This window comes from Camelus bactrianus, chromosome 4 (genome assembly GCF_048773025.1).
Source record: "Camelus bactrianus isolate YW-2024 breed Bactrian camel chromosome 4, ASM4877302v1, whole genome shotgun sequence".
NCBI lineage: Eukaryota > Metazoa > Chordata > Mammalia > Artiodactyla > Camelidae > Camelus > Camelus bactrianus.
The window spans coordinates 70,461,211-70,478,423 of record NC_133542.1 but is presented as its reverse complement, the minus strand read 5'-3'; the positions used below and the strand labels follow the sequence as shown (position 1 = coordinate 70,478,423).

At 45.4% G+C, this 17,213-nt stretch overlaps 1 protein-coding gene across 4 annotated transcripts in view; it reads right to left on the bottom strand.

Moving 5' to 3' along the window:
- Positions 1-17,213, bottom strand: part of GARNL3 (GTPase activating Rap/RanGAP domain like 3) — a 138,754-nt gene that overhangs the window by 33,505 nt on the left and 88,036 nt on the right. For all 4 annotated transcript variants that reach the window (XR_012506557.1, XM_074362260.1, XM_074362261.1 and 1 more), the window contains 7 exons: positions 15,380-15,483; positions 9,651-9,759; positions 7,811-7,856; positions 6,879-6,985; positions 3,298-3,413; positions 1,356-1,460; positions 245-319 (listed from right to left, as the gene is read on the bottom strand). Coding sequence is in view for 3 of the 4 variants with exons in the window: in XM_074362260.1 (XP_074218361.1) it covers positions 245-319; positions 1,356-1,460; positions 3,298-3,413; positions 6,879-6,985; positions 7,811-7,856; positions 9,651-9,759; positions 15,380-15,483 (662 nt within the window). In the remaining variant the exon portion in view is untranslated. The remainder of the gene's footprint in view (positions 1-244; positions 320-1,355; positions 1,461-3,297; positions 3,414-6,878; positions 6,986-7,810; positions 7,857-9,650; positions 9,760-15,379; positions 15,484-17,213) is intronic.

The following is a 17,213-nucleotide window of genomic DNA, read 5'->3' as shown; positions in this document are numbered from 1 at the left end:
CAGTCTGCCCATCCAGGCCTGGTCCAGCAGCTCTGTTCCTTTAAGCATGCAGGGCACATGTGCACTACGGGAACAGGGGGTACTCACTAAATGCTACCCAGCTTCATCTGGGGCTTCCCCTGAGGTCTCTGCCATAGACAAACTTTTCTTCCTCCTGCTGCACAAACCTCTTTCTAAGAATCTCAATAACTTCACTGAGGACAAAGGACATTCACAGTTGAACCTGACAGCATCATCAACTCACCTCTTTTTTACAGATCCCTGAAGCTGCCAAACTTGACGGAGCATCGCCTCTCACAATGGATTTCAGTTTTAGCGCCTTACAGAACAGAGAGCTCTTTTAAGGTTTGTTAACAGGCAGTAAAAGAACAGCAGGATCAACAATTATGATTTGAAAAAAGTTTTTTTAAATGAAACAGGAATAATTTCAGATTAAAGTTTCAGGTTCCCATGCTGCCCTGTCACTGAAGATAAGGAATGGAGTCAGTGGGACCTGGTGAAGCCCTCATGACCCTAAATGCATTCTGTCATTTCAGCTAATCAGTATACAGTGTTTTTCAAACCATTAGTATTGAAAAAAATCCCCAGGTCCCTCCTCCAACTTGACAAGTCAGAATCTCTGAAAGTAGAGTCAAGGTGTCTTTATAAATACAGACCAATGTTGGAGAGCCTGGAAACAGTGCACCTGTTTGGGGGCAAGTTTATCTTTGCCACTAAGCTTTCCTGATTGCCTTGGCTTCTGCTTTCAGGTCAGAACCTTATCTGCAGCTGGCAGCTCTCCTCCTCCCTCTTGTGACATGGGACCAAGGCAGAAAGCTGTGTCACTCCTGGAACTCAGAAATACGAATGTCACATAGGAGCAGGGCAAAAGGGAGTGATTTCCTCCAAAATCTGGGGTAAGGTGACAACTGGGAGCCACCTCACCAGGACGATGACTTCCCAGCAGTAAGGGAAACTCGGGTCTCTGATGGGGACACCGCCTTCCGCACTTACTCCTGCCGGGGAGGAGCTCAAGGTGCTTTCCCTAAACCGGCTCCTTACACTTCTGACAATTCCCAGGAGGCTGGCAAGCGGCACATGCTCCCTTGACAAGAGGGAGCCCAGCCTGGGCCCTGCGGCCTCCCACTCCCAGCCCATGTCACTCCCTCCTCCACAGAGGCCTTCCTCTCACTCACAGCTGCACAGAACCACACCTACATGGTTATCAAAACCTCACTCGTGGTTCCACAATAATCCTGAGAGCAGTTACAGGACTTCCAGGACTATGCAAACATATTCTTTGCAGGTGAGCCACCTGGTTTGGATGGGACTCATGACTATGTGGCTTGCAAAAAAGGTTTCAGAATAAAACCCACCTGCCCTATCCTAACAAACTCTGCCTGGCGGGCCTCCTCTTTCTTGCGCGCTGACTTGGGTGATTCTGGTAAGACGTCACTGAAAGAGCGCCTATTAAGCATGTTCTGAAACACAAAGACAAGTTATAAATTCCAAAAATGGCTGTCAAGTCTCAGGCTTTGGCTTCTCTTAATGCACAAATCTATTTGTCCAAATGGGCCTACTTCCACCTTCTCTGTTCATTCGCTCAACAAGCATCTATGGAGCCCCACTAAAGTGCCGGGTCTGTGCAAGATGCGAGGGATAACGGAGGCAACGAGGAGAGCTGGCTCCATGCCACAGCTCAGAGCTCAGGCTCTGACACCCAGCAGAGCAGCAGCTCCACTCCTTACTAACTGCCCGACACTGTGATTGGGCCGCCATGCCACACAGCTCCGAGGAAGCCCTTCTCAGGGAGGGCCACTCTTGGAACACGACCTCTCGAATCCTATGCAAATGGTACCCCCCGGAGTTGTGCAACTCTGTGGCCCTCTGGGTAACTTTGGGCAAGTGAGTTAATTTCTGAGTCTCAGTGTCTTTGTGTGGCTAACACCTGTCTCCGAGGGGTGTTACAAGGACCACAAGAGGAAATGCACATAAGGTGCTTGGGCACATACTCGGTGAATGTTCCTTTTCTTCCAGACTGGAGTCAGAGAACTGGGTGCACTCATGCAACCAGCAAGTATTGGCTGAGCACCTGCTACTTGGCTGGATTTGGGGGACGTGATGCAGAGTCTATGGTGGAGACAGATTAAGTAACTGGTTACAAGACTGGCACATGGGATAGTTCTATGAGGATGAGGTATGGAGAGCGTCTAGGAGGCATTTAACAGAAGCACTTGGCTCCAGCATGGTTGGGGAAGCCTTGCAGTGTTTCAGCTGGGACCAGAAGGACATCACCAACTCATCTTGGCACCTTCTCTGCACCCTTCCCTGACTTTAGGGAAAAAAAGGGAATGAAGAGATTACCAATATGGCTTGCTCTTTAAGGCCCTGGGGTTAGTTTGGCCCCATCCCTGTGAGTAGTCAGGGTGTACTGACCAGTCAGAAGTCAAGGGTACCTATAAATGTCGGGGGTCACTGAAAGGGAAAGGACTACACGAGCACCAGCTTGTTTTGATGTTCTCCGTCTCCCCTGGGAGGGCGCCCGAGACCAGATGCTGCATTTGTGTACCTGAGTCGGTAGCAATTCCTTTTGCTGGAGTTTGTGAACGCACTGATTGCAGGGGAGTCTCCCCGTTTGTTCTGCGCTTCCTTGTTAAATGCGGGAAATGCTTCTACATGATGATGATTTTACTCTGCATGAATACTTGTTAGTCACCCTGACATGTGGTGACCTCACAGAGTCTGGGGGCCTCCAAAGAGCACAGGTGCCCCTCGAGGTGCTGAGTTTCTCAACGGAGGTACTGGTTCTCACTGATGTGGATACACCTTCAGTCTAGGAAGCATCTGGCACCAAGTGGATTGTCAGTAAATGTAAATGCTTATGTCGGGGCCTGAAAGTGGGACTAGCCAGGAAATCTCAGAAAAACATAGAAAGCACTCAGTCTCTCCCCCCATTCCCACTTTGCCTGTCCATCAGCTCATGGCATGGGTAATGTTGAGCAGGACCACCAAGGACAGCCACCCCAAAAGCACTCTCCAATGCCCCAGGGATTGCTGACTGACACTCATGCCCCTCAGCCTACACCTCAACTTCTACAGGCCTTGGCTTTATGACAATCACGCTCCTGTATATGAACATTCAATGTTCCTTCTTCCCTTGGTGATAACGAGAGAACACTGCCACTGGTGGCCATAGTCCAGTCTTGACAGCAAGGTTCAGGTGACTCCTGTGCTTTGCTAACCAGGACTCATCGCTGGGACTTGTGTTTTCAGCTCACACCCCATCAGAAGGAAAGAAGACCATGGACCCAGGGTTACCTTATGCAAATCTGGCATCAAATCCTGGTACAAGGATCGAATCAACATATCCAGAGTACGTCGACGTTTCTGGGCGAATGTTGGCGTTTCCAAAGTGGCTTTTTCACCATTAATTACTAAAATAAATCAAGTTATAAAGGGAGTTACAAATGTTAACGGGCTACTGAAGATGACTTTTTAAAGGAAACTCCTCACAGTAAATGCCACCCACTTTCCTAATACTGCTGTTACCATTCGTTCATGGAAGAATGCTTAAAAACTCACTGAATTTCTCTGTACAAACCCACAGTCCATAGGTATGTCTATCTTACCTTTCCTGTTGGAGGGCAAGATTCCTGAGTAGAGGATATATCTAATTACCTGAAAACCTAGCACACACCCAACCTGCCCTCATCCACCATTCTACTCATTCCATTCATCCCACTCACCCATGCATCCGTCCGTCCATCCATCCATCCACCCACCCATCCATCCATCCAACACACGGGCTAAACCACCAGGATACCATTCAATGGGATTAAATATATATTTGTTGTATTTTGTTAGAAAAAAATAACAATTGCCTAAGCAGAGTACTGGGATTCTTTCTTAATGAAAGTTTCTTCTGAAAGAAATAGCACGTGGTTTAGCAGACTACAGACACTAAGAGTTAACAAAGTGGAAAGTCCAGTAACACATTAGAGAACAGAATAAAGTGTTCAGTAGAGTTAGGAGTTTGAAGACGAGACAATTACGGGTTTGAATCCCAGCTGTGCTGCTATCTGTGCATTCTTAAGCAAATGATTTAAATTCTTGGGGACTCAATTTTCTACCTTGTGAAATGGCTGTAACCATATTTCCTTATAGGGTTGTTGTAAGAATTTAAGTGATACAATAGATATTAAAGAGCACAGAGCTAGGCTATCAAACTGAATAAATTTTAACCATTATTTTTCTCACACAGAGGGCCAAAGGCAGGACAATGTTCACAGACTGAAAAATAAACTTCCCGGGGACAGGCATTTCCTTGACAGAATCTGTGTGCTGGGGGCTTGTTTGCGGCAAGACATTCTTAAGGAAGTTAAACTATACACGTCTATTGTTTCTCCAGTTCTGTGATTGGGAAGTTTTTGTTTGAGGGTATTTTCTCTTAAATACCCCAGAAAAATCCATTTTAAATGACTTGTTTCAGCTGAATAGGGGAAAAGGTAAAACATTTTTGTCGAAATGCCATTTCCTGTTATCTTGGAGTTTTCTACCCGGCCTGCTTCGTCCCTCCTGCTAAATCCACTTGGGAATTCAATGAGACTTCTGCTCCCTTGGCTTCTTAGACCTTTTCTCTCAGGCCCTCAATCCCTCCCGATCCTTCCTGGCTCCAGGCTCCATTTCTTCAATCCCTTCTCCACTCACAACTTTCCGCCCTGCGAGCTTCTGCTGAATCCACCTTGCAAATCTTCAACTGGAGGTCACGGAACTCTTCCTTTCAGTACACCTCACGCCTCTGGCGGTGCTGAAGAGAGTCACTCTGCTGACTGGCTGCATTTACGTCAACGGATTCCACTAATAAGCTGCGTCCTTAATGTGGCTGAGCGATTTCTAACCCTTGGTTAAAGGACTACATGCCTGAGGTGGTTCCTTCCCTGCCACAGGCGCTCCACAAAGGGCACTTACCTCGGAGCCCCTGCTTTCAAGACCCGTTCAGCTTCTAGCTGCTAAACCTACTCTCTGTTGCCAACCTTTGGATCCAGGTTGTTTCTTGCTCTCTACCTGATCCTCTGGACTTAAAGCACATGGACCCCACAGTTGTAAGACTTGGGTGATTTCACATAGACTTTCAGATTTCTGGCCTATTTCCCAAACTCAGAATATCCGCCCTGCTGGGCTCACGCTCCTGATGGGCCTGAGTGGGCTGGGCAGAGTGGATGTTCCAGTTTACCTACCGTAGCTCCCCGCTCTCTGTCCACTTCGCTCCCTTGTACCCTCCACCCAACTCTCTGGAAATTTGAGTTTGTGACCCCTGTTCTAGCACTGAAATAAGGGGTAGAGATATTGGAAAGGAAGAGACAAAATCATCGTCTTCTGCAAGTGATTTGAGAGTTTGCTGCTTTTCTTTTTCCTTTTTCTTTTTGGTGGGGGAAGATACTTAGGTTTATTTATTTATTCTTAGAGGAGGTACTGGGGATTGAACTCAGGACCTCGTGCGCGCTAAGCATGCGCTCTACCTCTTGAGCTATACCCTCCCACCCCGAGAGTTTGTGGCTTCTAATGTCAAGATCAGACATGACCCAGGGACCCTGGTGCAGGTTAAACGTGTGTGAGAACAGACCCTGGAGGAAGCCCCTGGGAAGGCATCCTTCACTACTCCATTCTCCAGAAAGTTCTGGAAGTGTGTGGAGGTGTTGCAAGGGATTGGAGGGATTCTGCAGAGGGAAGACAGGTCATCAAGGGGCTTGGCTGGGACTGGGAAGCTTTGGTGACTAGAGTGAAGTGACACTCATCTTTCCAGTGTCAGCTGCTTGGGGAACTGCTGTGTAGCTGCTGAGGGAGGGGTCGTATTCAGGGATGTGAAGGGGAGCCGGGGAGCTAAGAAGACTATGGAGGGAGGACATGGTCGGTCCCTTGCCCTGGCCTGAGGGATTGGCTTTGGCCATGAGAATAGGATTAAGACTGGAAGCTGAAGGAGCAATTGTTCATGAGGGACTCTGTGAGGCTCAGTCAGTGCTCCCTTGGGGCCAAGTGACCAAGATGGGCTCAGAGCAGAGCGCTTCCAAATGCTCCAAAACTGCCCAGAAACAGTGACAGCATTAGGCAAAGACTGTGTGTGTGTATGTGTGTGTATGTGTGTGGTGGAGGGTGTGGGGAGGCAGCCAGCAAAGCAGCCACAGTGCCCAATGTGCCCAGAAGAAGAAGAGAAACAGCATCATCACAGAGGGGACAGACAGTGACACTGCCAGCGCTCCAGGGGCTGGCAAGCTGGACTCCCCACTCTAATAAGCACGGGGTAGTCTGGGGAGGGACGCAGCCGCTCTTGTGGTTCAGCAGATGGGGGCGCAGAGTCAGGTATTTGAGTGTTATCAGTTAAATAAATCACCAGCTAATGAAGCCTGGGGTGGTCAGGTTCTGCATGCATCATATTCATTCTCTTGTCTGTGTCTCTCTCTGTCTCTCTGACTCTGTCTCTCTCTCTCTCACACACGCACACACACATCCCCTAACAACTCTGCCTATCCCTAAGTACACCTTCATAACCACCCTCCGCTTCCCAATCTGACAAAGACACAGATACATATATAAGCAGAGATTCACAAATGGCCGTGTCAGAACCCTGGGCAGAAAGGTAAATCTGAGGCCCCCCGGTACTGTGAGCAGGTGAGTGCAGATAGACATCAAGGCAGGCGTGCAGGATGGTAGGTAGAGATGAGGACTCAGGAGACCTTCACAACACTAACACAAAATGAAATGTTTCTCCCAAAGAATTAACAGAACATGGAATGCAATCAATACTTAACAATGATCTCTTCTTTACAGCACCCTAGGAGAACTGGAAGAAATGTATTCTGATGTAGAACAAGTTGCAAAAACATTTCAAAATTGAAACTTACATTTCACTAGCAAAAAGTCCCTGAATTCCTGGTGGTCTGTAAACACCGGTGGGGATGGCAGGGGTGGGCCAAAGAGTGGTACGCTTTCTTCTGAAAATATTTTCAGCCTGCATAGAGAACATTTCAGAATTACTTGGTTTTTCTTCAAAGATCACCAGTATTTGGACATTAAGTTTGTCCAGGGGCCTATGTGATGTGTTAGGAATACTCCTTCCACAAGAGGGATGCCTTGGCCACTATGCAGCAACCTTACGTGTTTCAGGGCAAAGGCCAAGTCTCCCTGAATCCTTTGTGGCCCAACCCACCAGGCTGCGGGTAAGGTCAAGCACTCTAGGAAGATTAGCAAAGGCTCCCACTTGCCCCACTGCACACCAGGCAGCGTACCTGGTATTTTAAGACACAGCATTGGCTGATTCTCACCAACCTGCCAAAGTAGAATCATTGTCTTCACTTTACAGACACAACCTGAGGCTCCAAGAAGATAAACACTTTTTTTTCAAAGCCTCAAAGTTAATAAGTGACAGAGCTGGGATTCCAATCCAAATTTATTTGGCTCAAAGTTCATGCTCTTTTCACAATGTCATGACACCTTTTAACAGATTAATTTTTGAGAACAGAAGGAAAAACAAGAGCAAAAATGTAGCCTAAGAAGAAGGGCACTCTTGTCAAGATCAAATCTATCAAGTTTGTGCCCACTGTAGGGTACAATAAAATTCCAAGCTAATGCTGACTCTTGGGTCGACTGCACAGAGCAATACGGTATGAAATGAGCTTTTCCTGAAGAGATGGTGGCCTTGAAGAAAATTCTATAAAGTGAGAATGCTCACATCAAATCAATCAAGAAATATGTACATCAAGTCTCATAAAATAAATGCCAAAATAATAAGTAAACAAGAGAATTAGAACAAGCAACTGAGATAGTCATTACTGACCTGTAATTGTCATTTTGTTGATCATACCTCACTAAGGCAAAAATATCTGTGATGATGGTTAAGGAAATTAATCAAAAACCCCGACATTCACAGTCAACAGCTAGTGCTTTGAAAACCCCGTGTGCAGAATCATCCTAGACCTGTCCCTTTGGGGTTAGGGCACCTGTCACTTTTAGGTTGAGATGGAAACTTGACTTCTGTAAAAGAGACAGCCCAGGAAGACATAGGTTCAACCTCTGTGCGCTCATCCTTTTGGGAAAGGGATACATCTCCAAATTGGTCAGAAAAGCAATATAAATAAAGCTATTTAAAAAACTAAGCAGCCAACAAAGCAGAAAGAGCAATTCTTTTGCCTGGAAGTATAAACCATATCCCAAAATGAAATTAGTCACATATTTCATCTCACACATTTTGAAAAGAAAAGCAACTTAAATGTTTCCACTGTACACCTTCCTTCTGGCTTTGGTAGACAAAACAAACCCAAATAAACCAGTGTAGCTGGTGGCAGCCTCTCAGTAGAATCTACTATGCTTGCATTGGGCACACAGAGTCTAAAATAGTACCATCTGTATCCAGCTTTTCTTTCTTTTTCCTGTTCCTCCTCCCAACTGCAGCTTTCATTAGCTAGGGCTAAAAACCCATCATCCATCCCTCTAAGTGTTTCCACTCCTAGATTCCATGGAAAGAATCTGCATCAACTATCTGCTTGTCCCTTTCCAAAAACAAATGTGCCAAGCCCCACATCTCAAACTTATAATGAAAGGAAATTCTAAGAATAATGACTACCGCTCAGTCACTCTGAGTCACCTCCCTCCCCCTCCTGCACGGTACCTGGAGAAGTTTTCTTTCTGTTCTCCAAGAACTGCTATAGGAAGGGGGAAATATGAGTCCTAAATCCCAGTAAACAGAGCGAGACATCACTTACCATTCATGTGCAGGTGCACCCCCGTTTTCCTCCCTGCCCTCATGGCAATTTTTAGCTTTTAAAACATATGCTATAATGTTAGGTTACAATGAACAAGTCAAAGTGTGCAGAGCAATCTACATCCAGATGCAATGTCACAACGGTCTTATCTCCCAATGTTTTTACTGGAGTTTCCAGGAAACATGAATAGCTAGACCAGAATTTATTCTGAAAATGCCTATTAGTGGCCCTTTACTAATTATATACAACCTGTAGAGGCACTACAGCTGGGTCTCACTGTCACAGCCAGGGACCCAGGCAACGGGGCCACGGCTGGGTATGTGCTGGGCTGGCCATGCTCGGGTCCCAGGCCTGTCTGACTGAGCTGGGCTTGAGAGAGAACTTCAGCAGGACTTTCCAGCAATCTGAGCTAACAAGGGATTAGAGGAAGCAGAGGGAAAGCACATAAAAATAGGAGAAATTCTATTATTTCTCAAATTTCAAGAGATGGTAATGCAGCAGCTATTCCCAGGGCTTAGAATTAACAAATAAATATTATTTTGCTTTTTTATCTTAACTTGCAAGTTTTTAAATGTAAAGCAAATTTCTCAGAGGATTCACAACCTATAATTCTTCTAATTCATTTATGATTGATGGATAGCAGTAAGTTTCCCTCATTTCATAGACCACCTGAAGAAAGGGAAGATAGTTCAGAAGTCGAGAATTCTCTGAGAGTGAATCCATCCATTACTGTAAAGGATGGAGAGAGAAGAGGGGAAAATACGATGCTGAGGAAAAAGTCCAACACAGTGGGTCTAAGGATCTAGCAATGCAAAACAATTACAATGTGCCAGTCAACTATAACATTGGGTTTGAGGGTCATTTCAAGTCCAGTGAGGCTGGCTAAACTGGAGTATTGATACAGGCCCAGGATACGTGTGAAATGGGAGCGGATCATGGAAGGCTTAAAGGCAGGAGAAGGTTCCTCTCCTTCCTGGAACACGATGGTGACGATATCATTTCCAATGTGGCGCTTCCTTTCCACCTGGATGTAAACATAAACAACATCGCTGAGAAGGTCGCTCAAACACGGCACATTTGCAGAGTTGAGACACCAACATGGCAGGACAAACCACAAGGCTCCCAGAGCCCCGAGTTTCGGCCATCTTTGACTTCTTGCCTCCTCTATTTCTCCAGCCCAGTCTCCTGGCTCTCCCAGCCACCTCCCCTGCTCCTCTCCCATTTCCAGCCTGCATTTCCTTTTGTCTACCCTTTCTCAGAAGCCTCCTCATGGCCTCCTCGCCTCCGTCCTCTCACACTTTACTGCTCAGGCCATGTTCACCTTCACACCTACTTCATCTCCTTAGCCTGGCACTGCCTCAGAATTCTCTGGGGACTGGACTCAAACATGCATATTTTTATAAATGCCTTAGCTAGTTCTGAAGCATACATTTGGTGAGAACCATGGCCCTACCTAATCTGACCCCAGTTGACCTTCCCAAAATGATCTCCTAGACCTGTAGTTAGTGAGTCTTTCCTGTAAAAGCCCAGACAGTAAATGTTTTTGGCTTTGCAGATCACACTTCCTCTTCACAACTACACAGCTCTGCTGTTGAAGGGCAAAAGCAGCTATAGACAATACATAAATCAGTGGTCATGGCTGTGTTCTAATAACTTTATTTAATGAATCAAGCATGCTGAATTTGCCCTGTAGGCCACAGTTTGCCAACCCCCGTCCAAGATGTTTGTCTAATTGGCCAAACAGAATGATTCAATGTTCTCCACAGATCGCTCGTGTGTCCCTGTTCTACACCGTAAGCTCCAGGAGAACAGGATCCCTGTCTCATTCATATTAGACATTATTCTCATTTTGCAAATAAGGAAACTAAGGTTTAGAGACATTCTAATAATTTCAATTCAATTCAAAAAGGATTTTTGGCAATTATTTCTTGGATATGACACTAAATGCATGGCCAATGAAAGAAAAAATACATAAATTGGACTACATCAAAACTGAAAACTTCTGTGCACTAAAGGACATTATCAACAAAGTGAAAAGGCAGCCCACAGAATGGGATAAATATTTGCAAGTCATATATCCAATAATATACAAATAACTCCCACAACTCAACAACAACAACAAAAAAAACTCAATTAAAAAATGGGCACATGAGTTGAATACGCAATTCTTCAAAGAAGATACACAAATGGATAATAAAAACATAAAAAGATACTCAATATCACTAATTATTAGGGAAATGCAAATCAAAAGCACAATGAGATACCAGTTCATACCCATTAGGATAGCTATTAAAAATTTCAAAATAACAAGCATTGTTACAAATATGGGGAAGTCAGAATTCATACATTGCTGATGGGAATGTAAAATAGTGCCACTGTTGTGGAAAATGTTATGGTGGTTCCTCAAAAAATTAAACACAGAACCACCGTATGATCCAGCTACTCCACTTCTGGGTGAAGACTGAAGAAATGAAAGCAGGAGCTCAAACAATATTTGGACACCAATGTTCTTAGCAGCAGTATTCGTAATAGCCAAAAAGTGGAAATAACTGAAATATCCACCAGTGATGAATGGATAAAGACAGTGTGGTGTAAACATGCAATGGAATAGAATTCAGCTTTAAAAAGGAAGGAAGTTCTGACACATGGTAGAACATGGATAAACCTTGAGGACGTTATGCTAAGTGAAATAAGCCAGTCACAGCAGACAGATGTTGTGTGATTCCACGTATATGAGGTTACTGGAATGGTCAGATTTATAGAGACATAAAATAGAATGGTAGCTGCCAGGGTCTGGGGAGAAATGTGGATTTATTGATTAATGGGTAGGGAGTTTCAGTTGGGGAAGATGACAAAGTCCTAGAGATGGATGGTGGTGATGGCTGCACAACAATGTGAATGGACTCAATGTCACTGAACTGTACACTTAAAAGTGGTTAAAATTGTAAATTTTATGTTATGTATGTTTTACCACCATAAAAGTAAGTAATTATTGATCCATTAACTGATGAATGGATAAACAAAATGTGGTATATAGCTATAAAATGGAAAATTATTCAGCAATAAAATGCAATGAAATACTGACGCATGCTACAACATGGATGAACTTTGGAAACATGTTAAATGCAAGAAGCGAGTTACAAAAGACCACATATTGCATGATTTCATTTATATGAGGTGTCCAGAACAGGCAAACCTATAGAGAGAAAGCATATTAGTAGTTACCAGGGGCTGGGCAGGCATGGAGTGGGGAGTAATGGCTAAGTGGGGAGTAATGGCTAAGTGGGGAGGGGTTTCTCTTTGGGGTAATAAAAATGTTCTAAAATTGATTGTGGTGATAGTTGAATAACCTTGTGAATATATTTAAGTGGGTGAATTGCATGGCATATGAAATATATCTCAATAAAGCTTTAATTTAAAAAAAAATTAAAAATTAAAAAATTCCTACTATATACCAGGAACAAAGCCGACAAAAATCCTTGCCCTCATGGGGCATACACTTCAGCAGGGGCACAAAAAGAATTACACAAAAAATTACAGAGTAAACATAATAAACAGTGTCTAAATAATTCGTGTAACATTAGGTGGCAAGCCGTGCTATGGAGGGAAGAGAGCTGAGTAGGGAACGAGGGTGCTGGCGGCAGGTGTGTTGCTGCTCTAAATTCAGCCACGGGGTCAGTTTCGCAGCTGACATTTGGGTAGATCTGAAGCCGTCAGTGAGTGAGCCAAAGGGTGGCCAGTAGAGAAGAGTTCTAGGTAGAAGGAAGGGCAACGAAAGATTGTGACGTGGGACAGAATCTGGTGACTGAGGAACCCGAAAGGCAGCCAATGTGACTGGAATGGAGGAAATAAGCCGAGCAGTGGGTGCTGAGACCAGAGAAGGAACAGAGGTCACTCAGGGCCTTGCAGGCCACTTTAAGGATCTGGCTTTGACTCTGAGGGAAGCGGGAGCCACTGGAGGGCTTGGGAAGAGAAGCAACGCGCTCTGCTTTGCATTTTGAAGAGTCACTCTGGCCAATTGAGAAACAGTCTGTCAGGGAACCAGGGTGAAAGCAAGGAGGCAAAGAGGCATCGACTGCAGTAATCCCACAAGAGATGGTGGGGGCTCAGAGCGGAGTGCCGCCAGGTGACGTGTGGGAAGATCACAGGTGTAATCTGAAGGGAGAGCCAACAGGATTTCCTGACAAATTGAATATGGGATAAGATAGAGAGGAGTCGAGAATGACTCCAAGATCATTTTGCCCCAGAAACTGGAAGAACAGAATAGCCATCAACAGAGATAAGAAAGACTGTGGGAGGGACAGGTTTGGAGGAGAGTCGGAGTTCAGTTTTGGACTTACTAGGTCTGAGACGTCTGGGCCAGTGGAGGTGTCGAGAAGGCTGCATATTTGGGTCTGGAGTTCCTGAGAGGGCTGGCTGGGATGTTAGTTTGGGTGCTAGCTATTCAGAGCCATGAAACTGGATTAGATCATTAAGGGATGAATGAGTGTAGAAAGAGAAGAGGACCAAGAACTGAGCCCTGGAACAATGCACAAAACCTGCCCAAGATCACAGAGCTAGTTGGTGGCAGAGCCAGGATTTGGCCCAGATCTGGCTGATTGCAGAGCCTGTGCTCTCATCTGGTACTTGCTGCCGTCGGGGTCCAGGGTGCTGGGAGACTGGATGTTAGCGATGTTGGACATCACGGGATGTTGGGGAGAAGAGGCCCAGAGAGGCAAATATCAACACCCCTTCCCTCGCCCCCGGTGCGGTTCAGTATGGTGATGGAGGAGAGAGATGGAAGGAGTTGTTGTAATACCGGAACCCACAAAATCTTTGTGAAAGTTTGCTCCTTCATATCAGATTTGGGATGTGGCTCTGACTGCTCCACTGGTGTTTCAGATGTTAGGAGTCAAAAAGTCAAGAAGCTTTTAAGAGCCAGGCTGGCATCTGACTTATTGGCTATTACCTTAGGCCCCCAAGAGACCATGACAGGGACAGAGAGAGGCTCACAGGTAGTGGTCCTTCTCTGCTGTCCCACAATCAGGCACCGGTAAGGTTCGCTATCATTCTGCATTTCTCTGTCTCTCTCCCCACCTGCTAATAGAGACAGTGTCACAGCTGTGATTTTCCTCCTCTCTACCACTGCCGGGCAAGCAGAGGACCTGAGCACTACCAAGATGTTGAGAACACCAGATCCAGCTGGGGACATTTCAGTGCTGCTGGTAAGCACGTTACCTTGTAACATGCTAACAGCCCGTCCAAAAGGTTAAAAACTTAAGGTAGGCAAAGGTGAAACTGTCACATGCATTCCTCCTGTCTCCCTGGCTAATGCCTTTATCTGTCACAGAACATGGGCAATTTTGGTGACTGGACAGGGCTGCAAAGGTTGGAGGTCGGGGAGGAGGATTGTAAAATATTTCAACGAAGTTTTTCGCTATTATTGTTGAGATACAATTCATGATGATTGGGAAGGCCAGCTTGGTCTCTTTTCTCCACGTGATCGCAAGATCCTAAGAGCTTCAGGTCCTAAGAGGTGGAGGCTGGTAGTGATAATACAGGTAACTTAAATTACGCAAGGGAAGATGCCTTGCAGAAAGGCACTCTGAGCCACTAAAGCAGGCTTCCTGGGTCGAGGCACTTCCCGCTTCTACCTGTCCTTCCCCAGTTAGCATAATATCAAACAGGCTTAAAACCTCCAGTAGGTGTCCACTGCCTGCAAGACCATCCACCAACTCCTTATTCCAGGCTCCAAACCATCAAACAGAACTGGCTTTTCCTGACCCCCCTACCCCCGGCCATGTCCCCAAAGTACCTTTATATCTTATGTCCATAACACATTTTAGCCCAATGATCTGCTTTGTGTCTTTCCCCCTCACTGAAGTCTTACTGAAATAAGAATCATAAGTGTTCAGAAAAAAGCCTTTTTAGCCCATCATATGCACCCTCTAGGTTCAAGTTTCTTACAAATCTTTGTTGAACAACTGTCCATCCATGTTTGTGACATTTACTTATACAGATGCCTTCAATGTGTAAAAAAAATGGACAAGACTCTAATAAAAAGTTAACCAGAATCCCCAAATCCTTCAAAAACCAGCAATATATATCTTTGCCATATCTCAATTTTAACAAATTGAAAAATTTTCTCCTGGAAATGGCTAATCTCTGGGGTGTGTAAAGAGTGTTCTCAGCTAGTTTTTTCCCAACAAGGCACAGGCCATGCAGACACTCGTGTTAACCTGCATTAACCTGAAAAAGCCTTGCCAACAATTACTCAGGAAACACTTGTTTTATGTCTTAGAGAGTCTCATTCAGACAAGACACAAGGCACACAGAGAGAAGTCACAGAGAAAAGGCTACACATATGCAAAACAGCCCATCAAGAGTCTAGAAAACCACACACACACAGACACCCATCCGCACGATTACCCCTAATCCATTATTCCCTTAAGGGGACAGCACTGGTGAGGGCAGTTCTTCCTAAGGCTTCTTGAAAGTTCAAACATACAGACTGCAAACAACATCCCAAAATTGGTGTGCCTGAAGTTTGGTTCGTATATTAACAGATAGAGTCTGTAATTCTATGAAATCATAGCAATGTTTTCTCCACACTGAGGCCACTGTTGGATGGTTTGTGTGTTCTCAGAGCCGGTGTTCACACGTACCTGCTGTTTGTTCTCTTTGGAATATGGCAACATGGTAGAAACATGAAACATGATCTCATGCCCTTGGTATACAGTATAAACGGAATGAATCCCTGTGGTGTCATCTGTAAAATACAATACGCATTTAGTGGGCACAGAGGATTCTGAGGCCATAAGGAAACAGTCTTTATCATCAGACTAGGGGAATGCAGCACAGTTAGTACATCCCGAAGATCACTCTGATTATCCCCTGGAGTCGAAGCAACAGTACGGATCCCTCTCCCACTGCAAGACTCCTGCCCACAAGGGGGACCTCTTCGTCCCCCTCTAAGCTTGCTTGCTGTCTGATTTATTTCTTGTCTTGGAGCAGAGGAGGTCGTGAGAAGTCTAGGCCAAAAAGGAGAGTATGTTACAATTCCTCGTCTTCTAGTTACTTCTGGGGTCCAGGGCAAAATTAACACAAGATGACATACAAATAATTACCATCTACACAAAACAACCATCCCTGGCAGAATTGTATAGTGATTAAAAGCATGAGCTTCGGAGTTAGACTTGGATTCAAGTTCTCATTAGTTATGTTCCTTTTGACAAGTGACCTCACCTTTCTCTGAGATTCAGTTTCTTAATTTGAAAATGGGGATAAAAAATAGTATCTAACTCCTAAGGATGTTTACAAGATCACACTGGCAGAGTGCGTGGCCAGAGCAAGGGCTCAATGGATGGTAGTTATGGCCCTGACGGAGAGGCTGAGAGTGGGCGGCAGGGATGATGGATGTGCAGGCCCTCCAGGGTTCACCACGTGCACACGTAGCTTGTTGGGGTGAAGCTGGGGTCTGCCAGTTAAGTCACTCACAGTGCAGTTCTCACAACTTGCCTAATCTTTTGGTATTCAGAATTGGTGAAATGACCCCAGCGTGAGCTGGTGGAGAGATGAGGCCCCTGGAGGGTAGGGGTACCCGATCTGAAGCCTATCAAATTTAGGCCAAATGAGCCGCACATCACCTGCCTGGCTTACTGCAAGGACTGGCTGTGAAGATCATGTAACATGACAGATGTAAAAGCCCAGGGAAAACTAGAAATGCTGTACAATGATGAGATAGCATGTGATTCCAAATCTAAGCTTGTGATCTTATCTACCTTCACCCCCTTGGGCCCCCTCCCCCAACTGCTTCCCCTGAGATGCTCCCAATTCACCACTGGAGCTGCCATCCAGCCAGCTGCCCAAGCCTCAAACCCAGGTGTCCTCTGGGATTGCCTTTTCCTCTCTATCTCCCATATTCAGTCAGTCACGGGGAGAGCCTGCCAACTGCACCTTGAAAAAGGCTCTTGAACCAGTCTGCTCCTCTCACTTCCAACCTCCCACCGCCTCTTCAGCCAAGGCTGTCATCATCTCTTGTTTGGACTTTGCAACAGCCTCTTAACTGGTCCTTCCTCTAACTATCCTTTGGACCGTTCTCTGCTCTGAAGCCAGTATGTTCCCGCAAAGATATAATCTGATTCATCACGCCCCTACTTAAAATCCTTTAATGACATCCAATTCCATTCAGAATAAGATCCAAAATTCTTTGTGTGATCTCAGACTCCCTGTGAGATCACCCCTCCCCACTCTCCAGTCCTTCTGCTCTCTCTAGCCATAAAGGTATTCTCTTAGTTTCTAGAACATATCCTGCTCTTTCCTGCCTCAGGGACTTCACAAATGTTCTCTGCTTGGAATTCTCATCTCCCCTCAAGTTACTCCTACTCACCTCTCCCTTGCAGAAGCCTTCTCTAATCCCCCAGATTAGGCAAAATGCCTCCACAGCACTCTACATTTTCTTCTTAGTTCCTCCAAGTACTAAATTATTTGATAACTATC